This window comes from Notamacropus eugenii, chromosome 5, assembly GCF_028372415.1.
Source record: "Notamacropus eugenii isolate mMacEug1 chromosome 5, mMacEug1.pri_v2, whole genome shotgun sequence".
Taxonomy (NCBI): Eukaryota; Metazoa; Chordata; class Mammalia; order Diprotodontia; family Macropodidae; genus Notamacropus; species Notamacropus eugenii.
The window spans coordinates 72,326,604-72,339,474 of NC_092876.1; the positions used below are offsets into that span (position 1 = coordinate 72,326,604).

At 38.4% G+C, this 12,871-nt stretch overlaps 1 protein-coding gene and 1 non-coding gene across 22 annotated transcripts in view; both read right to left on the minus strand.

The window, feature by feature from the left end:
• PUM1 (pumilio RNA binding family member 1) overlaps nucleotides 1-12,871 on the minus strand; it is a 168,736-nt gene that overhangs the window by 39,009 nt on the left and 116,856 nt on the right. For all 21 annotated transcript variants that reach the window (XM_072609641.1, XM_072609640.1, XM_072609649.1 and 18 more), the window contains 2 exons: nucleotides 10,364-10,515; nucleotides 234-372 (listed from right to left, as the gene is read on the minus strand). In XM_072609641.1, the coding sequence (XP_072465742.1) occupies nucleotides 234-372; nucleotides 10,364-10,515 (291 nt within the window). The remainder of the gene's footprint in view (nucleotides 1-233; nucleotides 373-10,363; nucleotides 10,516-12,871) is intronic.
• On the minus strand, nucleotides 53-135 carry LOC140509378 (small nucleolar RNA SNORD103/SNORD85). Its single transcript, XR_011968703.1, has one exon. It is a non-coding gene; the product is annotated as a small nucleolar RNA SNORD103/SNORD85 (small nucleolar RNA).

Below are 12,871 nucleotides of genomic sequence, written 5' to 3' on the forward strand. Positions count from 1 at the left end.
AAAAATGAAGATAGCACCAGGATCAAACAACAAAAAGCAAAAAGAAATTCAGACTGGCTCAGAACCAATGAGTACAATCAAGAGCTCTCATCAATGAATTGTCTCAGTGAGGGCAAGTGTGTCATCCTAGCCAGTGTTCAATGATTTCAATGGACAAACCACCTGCTGCCCAGTTTCTCTGAGTGAGTGAGCTCTCTCTTGTTCCTACTGAAGGAAGGCAAACAAAGTCATACCTGGCATCCCTGCAGCCAAGCCCTGCCCAAATGCAAGGGCAGAGTTTACTGCAGCCGCCGCCACAAGGGGATCAGTTTGCTGACCTTGCTGGTTCTGATTTGGGGTCAAAGGGCGTTGGCTGGCACCTCCACGAAGAACCTGGGAACAAGGCAGAAAAAGGATCAGCTGGGTCTTCCTTATCAGAAGCTTTAAACAGCAATACTTGTGCTCACATGTACACGACAAGTCAGATGGCACAGATTCCCATTAGGAAAAGATCTTTTCCCATGCATTCATCAGCTACATGGAACTTTTTTATTTTTAAAAAAAAATATGTTGTTCATTATATAGAATGTCTCTCTGTAAGAGGAAGAATCCTGGGAGAAAAAAGTGATGTAAAAATAAAAGGGAAAAAAGACATCATTAAAAACTTTTATAAATACACACAGAGAAAAAAAAACAAAAACAATGTCGAAGACTAGACCTGAGATGCCCAAAACAGAATCCCATGTACGATGGACAGTGATGATATGATAAAAACAGCTACTACAGACATTTATATGGCACTTTAAAGGCTGCTTTACAAATATTTCCTCATTTTATCCTCACAACAACTCCGGAAGTGGCTGCTATTACCACATTCATTTTCTAAACTGAGGGAATGAGAGCTAAGAGAGTTGAAGTCACTTGCCCAGGGCCACAGTCACACAGCTCATAAGGTACCTGACGCTGGAGCTAAGTCTTCCTAACTCCATGCCCACCACTCCAGGCACTACATATATTCAACCTTGTCACACCTAAGTCATCAAATACACCACAGGCCAGCCAAACCATGGGTTTCCTTTGGCTCTAGGAAGACATCCTCTGCCTCCTTCGTTTGTTCATGCTATCCCCGATGCCTCCACATTCTCTCCCTACTCTGTGCCTTTTGCCAGACTTGTTCATTTCAAACATTCCTATCAAGTCCAACACAAAAGCCATCGACTCCCTCAAGAGGTTTTTCTCTAACCTAAACAACCTCCCCCCACACTGCTAAGGACATGTTTTCATTTTTGCCCACCTTCCCTGCCAAGAATTTTGCTGGCCATGCCTAAGAGCTGTAATTTTCACTGGGGGATCCCACCCCCATATTAAGATGTAAAGGCTGAAGGAAATCCCTCCCCTCAGCACCTAAGGGCACTGCTCTGTGAAGGGGAGGGACTCAATAAACTGCTGACTCAGAGGCTAATTGGACAAAAGCCCACAAAATATAATGAGGAAGGTTTTTTTAACCCTCAGTAATTAAAATATGCAAATTGAGGAGGTTGGGGAAAAAAAGGAACAATGACACATTGCTGGTGTACTTAGGACAGAATCTTTTAAAAAAGCAATCTACAAGCTCTTAAGATTCATAAAGCCTAACAAAGGACAAATCATATTTACTGGAATTCTATCCAAAAAACATTGTCAAAAAAAAAGAAGGAAAAAAAGATTAAAAATATACACAGGAAAAGGAATAAGCATTTATATAGCCCATTACATGTGCCAGGGACTGTGCGAAGCACTTTACAAATCTCATTTGATCCACACAACAACTCTGTAGGGCAAGTGCTCTTATCGCCATTTTACAACTGAGGAAACTGAGGCTGGCAGCAGTTAAGGGCCTTGCACAGAGTCAAACAGCTAAGAAATATCTGAGGCTGGATCTGAATTCTGGTCTTCCTGTTTCTAGGTCTGGCACTCTATCCACTGTGCTTCCTGGCTGCCTCTAAACATAGACATAACATGGCAGCATTACTGATACTGACAAAGGGCTGGAAAGAATTGAAACATACAATAGTCAGCAAATGACCAATCCACCAAACAGAAATGTAAGGCATGCCCTAAAATGTGAAAGAGGGGTACAATTTTTTCTACCCCATTTTTCCCACTTGTGATGGCTCAACTATCTCAAAAATGACTTGAACATCTCATGACATACACTTAAGTAAAGAATATAAACTGGAGTCACACTCTGCAGAGTTAACCAGAAAATTAAACAAAATAATCAAGGAAAGTTATAAGATATAAAGCGAGCTCAAACAAATACACTCCTGTATTCCAAAAAGATCCAGCAGAAAAATTCCATTCAAAATACCTACAGAGGGTATTAAAAACATTTGGGAGTCTATTTACCAAGCTATACCCTGGAAGTACATGAACTATTTGTGGAGTTATGAATTCATCCAGCCATCCTGAAAAGCTGGGCTTGGAAGACCAGAAAGCATGGCCTTCCTCCATTCACTACAAAGATAAAGGTCACACAAGTGTGGGTAGGCACAGAGCTGTGTGTGGACAGGTGTCACTTGCCCTCAGTTTTCTCACTTGTAAAATAAGGTTCCTTTCTGTATAAAATACTATTATTCAAAAGAATGAAGCTATGACCAACTTAAGGTTTGACTGAAACAAGCAGAAATGTTGGGATCCCAAGCTTCTGCAAGGGCTGTCCAAATGCTCTACCGTAGGTGCACCATCCCCACCTCCACAGGTTGACCAATCCCTTTAGTATAGCCAGCTGCTGATGGGCTGGGCCACTTTCCGGGTTCCTCTCCATTCACACCCTTGCATCATAGGCAGCACAGGCTCCCAGATGTCCAAGTCTTCAGTTGGTAAGCCAGTCACACTGACAGCTTCTATACAGCCTTAGTTCCTCAACAGAACACACAACCAGAAAGTTGGCTTTTCACAAAAAGACCTGCTAGAGCCATTATTGTCTGGCATACAGGGTCTTGTGCTGCCCAAGCTTATAAACAAGTGAGTCCATCTATTGCCTGGAGGATTTTATCCTTAGGTTTTTTTCATCACATGTGTTACTATCTCAAAGAGCACTTTCTAGAGTTGATGGAGATAGAGAGAAAGCAAGATGGATGGACACACAGATGACAGAGGAAGATAGGTAGGTAGATACCCAGACAGACAGGTAGGCAGACAGATAGACAGATGAGAAAAAGAGGGAGATAGCTGGATAGATGACATTAGATAGAAAGAGCCAGATACAAACACCCACATGTATCATTTTGAATGAGTTTCATATTGATCAAAAGATTTATGGAAAACAGAAATGTGGGGAAACAATAGAGATGAGCACAGCACTGAAATGCAATTCCTTTTTAGCTCTAAAGTGATAGCAAACCTAGGGATGAGTTTACCATTATGGTTTCAACCAATTTCTGACTTTGGCATCAGAGGTTCTGTTTTAGTTACTATGATGGCTCATTAAGGCATATTTAGAGATCCATGGAGGAGCTAGATACAATCAGCATGAGTATATACACTGGAGTCCTTCTAAAAGCTATTACAGAACTTCAAAAGAATGGGGTGCGTATGAGTTTTGCTTTTTTAAAGTATGCCCAGTTAATCAAATGTAGAAACTGCCATAACAGTTCAGCAAGTGATAGAACAGGAGAAGTTAGGGTCCACAGCAGACCTGAATACTCAGGGATGGCACATGCACATGTTCATAAAGTTCTGGATCTTTCAGGATATTGAAACCTCAAAATTAATGGACCTTTCTTTTCTTCTTTCTCTAAGTGTAGACTTTCCTTAATTTCTATTCATTATAAAATGTGATCTCATTTATTTAGGTCAATGGAAGGAAAGCTGGAATCAAAATAGTGTATGATTCTAAAAAGTGACAATGGATAAAAAGTTATAGTGGCAGACGACTTTTTGAATACAACCAGTCAAGTACTTAGCACACTTCTCTACATCTGCACTCTGTGCACACATCTACAGCCAGTTCTGCTATACCTCAACATGTATGTTCCTAAAAATGACTTCAATATGCAAAAATCACACAATAAGAACCAATGGGCTTATGGGAAAATGGAGGCAGGAACACAACACTCAAAAACTTCATCTGAGGCACATATAACAAGACAGCAACCTGATAAAAGTGGCAGCACAGTTTTGCTACATGTTTAAATGGTGAATATACATATTGTACCCTAACCAGCAGCTGCTCACTCTGTGACCCAAATGCCACAGGGCCCAGCAACAAGCAAGAGGACAGCTGCTCCTAGGGAGGAGCCTCTCTGCCCACGGGTCTGACTGTGCCACATAATGTATTGAAACATGGCACTTTGCCTTAAAAAAAAAAAAAAAAGACCTGCAGTTTGCTTGCACAAGTGACTTGGAGTTTGGGTTCACTTTTCTCCCTTTCTCAGGGATGAAATTGAGCACCAACAGGTCTTGAATTGGGGTCATGCTTATTCCGTAATATGGTGATGAAACAAAATTCATATTTTCAAAACAAGTACTTGGCTTTTAGAATAGTGCTGTAAACTGTAAGCAAACAAAAAGTGGTGAAAGTTCTTTAATAATGACCTATTTTAGTTATTAGTAAAGGGATGTACAACCCCTCCCCCCTCCCCCCAATGGCAGTAGGCTGGGTGAGAATACCTCATCTAACATCACCCGAATGATGAGTTTGTTAGTCTTGCTAAATTGGTTTTCTCCCAATTTTAAAATTCTTTACTGTAAGGCTCTCTGGGAGGAGGAGGAAAGAATATATTGGAAAATAAAAATGATGTTAAAAAAAAAACAAAAAGTGATGTAAAATAACAAAAAGAAAATAAGAAGTGCTTGCCCTAAAATGTGAAAACCATTAAAAGTAAAATGGGAACATGGAAGTGTGTGATCTCTATTATCTATATAGTTTCATCCTTTTGTGATAGCTTAACAGGTCTGAAATGATCTCACCAGATCTGACTTGGAACTCCCAGCTGGCCCTTTAATGTTTTTTCTGTCTCCAGCCATACCTCTCACAAACCTCCATCAAAATGAACAGACTTCATGCTTTGGAGATACCTCCTTGCTCTGATTGGTGAGAGCTTGCCTGAGGCTACTGTAAGTTCTCAGACTATCTGTGCTAGCTCACTATATGTGCCACTCCTGCCTCCAGAATATTCCAACGTATCCCCTTCTCTAAAGGTAACCTGCTTTCCAGCTCCTTTTTCATGGGTTGTTCTCGACTGCCCAAATCTTCCCCTCAGAATTCAGGGGTAGGAACTGTCTGTTTTTAATTATACTTGGATTCTCAGCACAGTGCCTAATACAGTCAGCATTTAATACATTCTCTCTCTCTCTGAAACCCCACTGCAAACGCCAAGTTCTGCTGCAGTAGAGTCCCGAAGTTCTTAACCCTTTTGTGTCATAGACACCTCTAGAAGTCTGTTAAAGCTTACAGACTCCTTCTTAGAAATAATGTGTTTAAAGTCATAAAATAAAACACACAAAATTATAAAGGAAACTAATTACGTTGAAACATTTTTTAAAAAATTTAAGCTGACAGACAGGCCACAAATAAGAACCTCTGGTTTAGTAGATACTGTTAAAAATAAATATCTAACACTTTCTCATATAATTAGGAATATCAAAAATTAATAGTCTTATTCAGCAAAAGGCTATAAAGAGAATCGCCTTCATGCTTGAAATTCACATGTTAAATAAAGCTTGATGGAATAAAGGAGAGCAAAGAGAAAAATATTAAGTATACACAATATGCAGAGTAGGTGGGTTATAAAATTCACCAATTTGAAGAAAGTGTGGAATTTTCTCTAATTGTTCCTTTTTTTAAGCCTGTAAATATACAAAGCTAAAATGGTATGTGCAGGGTCCACCCACATGATCAGGGCAGCTAGATTTCCCACTCAGCTACTTATAGCAGTATACATTTACAAGTGGGATTTGTTTGTAATCTCAATACTTGAATGCTTATTCGCAATAATAGTTCTGGCAGAAAGTGGTGACAATTTACAAGTGGGCTCAGCAATAAATGTGAAGCATAGTGTTCTCTCATTAATGCTAAGCACAAACACGCTGACAGCACACCAACAAGTTAATTTCAGGGAATGAGAGAGATGAAGGAAAACTCAGGCTAAGAGCCAAGCATGTGTCTGAATTCTCCGTGGAGACCATTTGGACGAGGCTCATTCACTGGACAGATACAGAAGGTCCACTACTCACACCATGTGGCAAAAGGAACACCTTGAGAACGGTTCAAACCTGGCTCCTCCAACTCCCCATGAAAAGCACTTTCCATAAAGCCATGTGGTCATGGTGATCCTGTGTTAGAACAAATGCTACCTGGCCTTTCCACTTATCTGTAAAAGTAAAAGAAGAGGGTCCATGGTGCACCTAGAAGTTGTCTGACTCCCCAGTAGGTTTGAGCAGCACACTAAGAAAAAATATTGAAAGACTCATTTCCTCTTCAGTGCAGGCATCTCTCCAGCCTTTATGAGACAGGGTAAAAAGACAAGCCTATGAAAGAAAGCTCCAGGTAACTAAAAGTGAGAAAAAGAGGAGGTTTTACCTTCTGCAAAGCAAACTGTCACAGATGACAACAGCTGTGGACACTCAATGCTGAGAGTTACGCAAAGAAAGGCAGCCCTCCACTGTGGGAGGAGCTAGGAGTTAGTTCAACAATTTTGAAAATCAACTGTGATTTTTTTTCTGAGAAAATGACTAAAGTTTCCATTGCTGTTGTGCCAGATTCCACTACTAGAAAAAAACCTAAAAAGACCAATAATAAAAAGACTGGTACCACATACAATCAGGTCCTGCTTAGTGTGAATAATGCATCTTGTGAAGTGGTCACGTCACTAGAATTCTCATTGCATATTTCCATTGGGCTAGAACCAATTCCCATATATAAATATAATGTGGCACATCATTCCCTTCCCTCTCTTCTTTCTCTTTCTCCTCCTCCTCCTCTTCATTAGCCACCAAAATATTTTTACAGTCATACTTTCTGTAGTAGCAAAGAATTGGAAACAAAGTAGATGTCTTTAGATTGGCTAAACAAAATGTGGAATAAGAATCCATCCAACGGGAAATTAAAAGCCTACAACTGTGCTACCAATGTGAGAAATATGGGAAGAATAATATGACGTAACATAAAATACAGGAGGCAAAACCAGGAAAGTGATAGAGTTAAATGGACATCTGTGGGTTCAAACCCTCCAAAGAGAGAGAATCATTCAGCTCCCAAGGCAGCCCACTCCACTTGCTGGGAAGCTTTTCCAAACATTCAGACATAAAACTGCCTCACTGTCACAGATTCTGTCCTTTAAGGACTAACAGAACAATACTAAAAATAACAAAGCAATCAAATTGAATGCTCTGAAATTACAGTGGCCAGTCCTTTGTTCTCCTTTTGGTGGAGCTATGAACTGGTAGAACCATTCTGGAAAGCAACTTGGAATTATGTTATAGATATTACTAAAATATACATCCTATCTAGAAACCCTCATGCTAGGCAGATACCCCCAATGAAGTTAAAGACAGAAAGGTATCATGTACACCCAAATCCTAAGAGCATATTCTGTAGGAAGACCTCCTCTGTGAACCATGGTAAAACACCTCCATTGTGCTGTTTTCTATTGACAGTGATGTTTTTAGGATGAAGCTTATTCTATTCCCTTGCTGCAATAAAAGCACAGAAGAAAAAAAACCACATCTGATATATGATTTTTTAAGAGGTCTTACACAGACCAAAATACTTAGAATATTACTCTTTTTATATTACCAAAGAATTGGAACCAAAGTAGAAGTCCACTGATTGGGGAATGGTTAAACCAACTGGAATCCATGAATGCAATGGAATATTAGTACACTATTAAAAAGTATCAAAACAAATACAAATACGCAAAATAAAGTCAGCAGAACCAGTAAAACAATATGCATGACTATAACAATGCAAACGGAAAGGGAAAAAAAAGGAAAAAAGGAGCCCTGAACAATTATGACGAAGGTTGGTCCCCAGGAAAAGACAGGACTATGCCTTCTCCTTCCCTTACCATTGTGGGGAATTATGGGTTTGGAATACTGTAAATACAATCAAACTAAAACGATGTATTGGTTGTTCTGATGAAATACTTTTGCCCCTTCTTTTTCATATTCTTTACTAGAAGGAATGACCCTACGTAGTGGAGAGGTGAGGGAGGGTTATATCTGGAAATAAAAGTAAAGTAAAAATAAATCTGAAAATTTGAAAAAAGAATAACTCAAGAAATGAATGAAAATAGGAAAGAAGGCCTTACATGTACCCAGATTTCCCATTTTATCTTTTTAAATAATACAATGAAGTTGTAACTGAAATTAATACATTGTCTTGACTATAAATGAAATGCTTCATACATTCATTAAGTTCTTGAGTTTCATATTTTTAAATGATATAGGATCATCTATGTATTTAAATGAATCACAATTACATACAGAATTTCACTACCTCCTAGAGTTATGCTTAATTCGAAAAATATCAGTAAGTGTCTACTCTGGTCAACACACTGTGATAGAAAAAACTGGAAACAAAGTGGGTGCTCATCAGTTGGAGAATGACTGAATACATTATGTTCTATGAATGCACTGGACCATTGGACCATAGGTAGATCCTGATGGGACATTATAGTGAGTCCAAGGCCCTAATTTCAGAAATGAAGAAACTGAGGGCACAAAAGTAAAGCTACCTGGCAAAAACTTATGTAAGAACCTAAACAGCAGAGCTAAGATCTAAAACGGAGTGTGCTTTCAACTACACCTCCATTGTCTCACGAAATATTAATTGATACAGTGATGTAAGTAGGCCCAATTTTTTAAAAAATACATACATACAAAATAGGCAAGACATGAGCCCAAGACAAGTGAGCTCTAATTCCAGCTCTCACACGTATTAGCTCTGTGCATGAGAGCCATTCAAATTCACTGCAATATTCAGTTTCCTCCTCATCTGTCACTGAAGGAGACTTGTGCTAGATAGTTCCTTGAGACTGACACTCTTTCCCTCTCTCTCTCCCGCTCCCTCTCTCATTCACACACACACATACACCACCAATACCACCCAACATGTGCAGGGACCCACAGAGCACAAAATGAAGTTTTCTATCCAATGGCCCATAATTACTCCATGTTTTTGCAGTTCTTCTCAGCAGCTCTGAATGAGCTCAGCGCTCAGTCTGATATCTGCAGGCAGGTTTCGCTGAAAGGTCGATGGCTGCCTGACAATTTGCCTAAGTGAATTTGTTACTGCTGTTCATCTTAAGGTGGAACTGCAGCCACTAAATATCTAAGGAACAAAGGAGGGGAGTGAAAAACAAAACATGTACCAATGTCTTCATTTATTTCAAAAATTCATTTGTAAATATCAGACATAAGGCATTTGAAATTCTATAAAATGTCTTTTTTCCTCTAAATTTCTTGAAATTCCACTGATTTTTTTAAAAAAGGAGATAACCACAGAACCCCTAAATTTAATGTGAAGTTGTTAAAATATCATAAGCTTATTATTGTGATGCAGAGTATTATGAATTTCCAGAGATGAGAATTATAGGTACAGAACACTATATATAATGGCAGATTTCTTATGATACACAGATATGTGGGGTTTTTTTCCTCTTTTTCTGTTAAAAAAAAAACCCAAAAACCTATGATGGCTATTTGGGAATGGGACAGATACAGGGCATTGGGACACAAAATATTATCAATAAAAACTTATCTAAAAATTACTGGTTGCTCTACTGGAAGGGGAACTAATTATTTATGATTTTCTAAGACATATATTACTAGAAAACAACTAACAGAGGAAAGAAAGACTAAGAAATGCAAGACTTGTGCAACTCCTACAATCTGAGACACTACGAAGTCCACAGATAGATATGATAGAAATGAAGAGGCACTTTGGAGGCTGTGGAGTCCTTTCTCATTTTACAAAGGAGAAAACGGAGACCCAGAAAAGGGAAGTCACAGAGCCAGAGAGGGAGAGAGCCGCTGTAGAACATAGGCTGTATGGTACTACTGGATGGTTGGAGATACATGCACGTGCAATGAAGAAGCTGTTTCCTGTGACGTGTCACAAGCACCAGTATGGATGATGCACTTGAAATCTAGATGCAATTTGCTTAGTTATCTTAATAAACTATCTGAGCTAATCACGACAACTTCTACTGCTGACCCACACAAACAAAAGCGACTAAGAGATGGAGGACCTGAAGAGGGGAACAAGTGACTTCTCATGGATTCGCACCTTGTTTTTCTCTTCTCTGTAAAAAATATCCATCTGAGTTTACACAATGACAAAAATCTGGTCTTTAGGGATTCGGGATCTTACTGACGTACAACAGAGATGTCCAGGTACCTGTTGCTGCCCTTGCTGAGTTTGCTGAGTGGTCTGCTGGTTAGCTGAATTACTTGCTGCCGCGGCCGCAGCAGCTTGCTGTTGGAAAAGACTGGCAGGATAGACTCCCCAGGGAGTGACTCCATAATACTGGTGAGGGACCACAGCAGGGCCTAAAATGGTAAAGAAAAGTAAACCAAATTTGAATTAGGAAGAACACTAACAATTAGGAACCGCGAGCAGTACAATGTAACAACTTGGACAGCAAATTCTATCATCTAAGAGAGAATCAAAAAAAAATCTCAGTTTAACTGCAGAAAATGCTATAGGAAATTGTAATGCATAATATGTTATGAGGAATACTGCAGAAAATGCTATAGGAAATTGTAATGCATAATATGTTATGAGGAATACTGCAGAAAATGCTATAGGAAATTGTAATGCATAATATGTTATGAGGAATAAAATATAACGTAATATTAGAAAATGTTATAGGAAGGCTTTCGCTCCAGCTATGAGTTGTAAAAGACTGACCTCCAAGTTCTCTGTGGATTCCAAGGTTCTAAAATTTCCCTTTCTCAAAAGCAGAATGATGTGATAATAATGCTAATTTGTATCCACCTACAAGAACTCATTAAGTATTTACTAAGTGTCCAGCACTAATAATGCTTTTCCATCTCTAGTACCAAGTGTTGAGGACAGAAGGAAAGTCAAAAACATGGTCCCTGTCCTCAGGAAACCCCCATTTTAATGCAGGAGACAACATACAACTAGGCATGTGCAAGACACAGATATTATAAAAGAGTTGGTCATGTCAAAAGGAAGGCAGGAGCACTAAGGATCTTTTAAAAAGTTTGATTTTATTCTTGCTTCAAATTAACAAGCAATCATTTTCTCTCCCTCCCCAAAACATCACCCTAATAAAGGAGGGAGGAGAAGGCGGGGCAAAGATTTAGTAAGCATCTACTATGTGATGAATACATACTAAGCCCTTGACGGAGCTTTTGGGTGAGGATCTGATAGAAAGTCAGTAAACAAGGATAAGTATCTATCACATGCCAGGTCCTGGTCTAAGTACTGAGTGGTAAAAAGAAAGGCAAAAGTCAGTCCTTATTCCCAAACAGCTCCCAGTCAAGGGAAACCACATGCAAAAACAAAACTATACACAGGATAGGATAAACTGGGGATAATCAACAAAGGAGAGGTATCAAAAATAAGGGGAAAAGGCTGGATTTTACTATGGGCTTGAAGGAAACCAAGGCAGCCAAGAGCTGAACCATCCTCCAGATGAGGCAACAGAGAACTGCAGCTATGGGAACACTGAGGTGGTGTGTTTATTTGCTTTTGTAAACCTAATCTGTTCCAGTGATTGACCTCTTTTTTAAAAATAAAAACCAAATCATTTTGAAGATTATTATTTTGTTACCTGGTTTGGGATATGTTGATCCTAAATCCCTCTTTTTTTTCATTATTCCCTTGAAATTCTTGATTTTTGGTCTTCCAGAAGAATTTTATTATAATTTCTTTTAGCCCAGTAAAATATCCTTTCATAATTTGATTCTCATGGAACTTCTGTTTTGTAGTTGGATTCATGTGTTCACTGGGTAGCTACCTCTTGGTAGATTCAAAAACATTTTGTATCTTCTGTGTTTCTATTGAATGTAATTTCTCTTTCTCATCCCATGAAGTTCTGTTGGTACCGTATAAGAATCCTGATGAAATACATTTCTATTCTACAACTTTACTAAGTTTATTACTTCTACTCATTTTAGTGTTTAGTGCTTACTCATTTAGTATTTAGATTGTGTAAATCAATCCTTATTATCATCTACAAAATGATAATTTTATTCATTCTTTGCCTATGTTTATCTCCAAGATTTCAATTTCTTATCTTATTACTGAAGTTACCTTGTCTCTCATCATGTTAAATAGTAGTGGTGATAATAGGCATCCCTGAATTAATTACTCATGATCTTACAGGAGTGGCGTGTAACTTTTCTTCATTACATACAACGTTTGCTCTTACTCTCAAATATTGTTTTCTATGTTAAGGAAAAATCCATGTATTCCTAATCATTCTAGTAACAAAAAAAAAGGTGGATTTTGTCAAAAAAGTACTGTCAGCATCCATTAATATAATGTCTTTTTCCTTATTTATCTTACAAACATGGATTAATAATCATATAGTTCTCCATACATTGAACCAAAGCTGTATTCCTGGTGGAAGTCTAAAGTGGGTCATTGTATCTAATCTTTCTGATACATTATCATAATCTATTTGCATCAATGTTAGTGAATATTGGGATTCTGATTTATAATTTTATTTCCCAGTATTACCTCTGATTATAGTATCAGAACCAGATATGGATAATAGAAAAAGACTGGAAGGATCCCTTCTTTTACTACTTTTGCAAACAGCTTATATAAAATAATAGGATAACTCTTTGAACGTTGGATGAAATTTACTTGCAAATCCTGGTCCATGAGGGTGGGATTTTTTTGTTGTTGCTGGTTTCGGTAAGCCTTTTA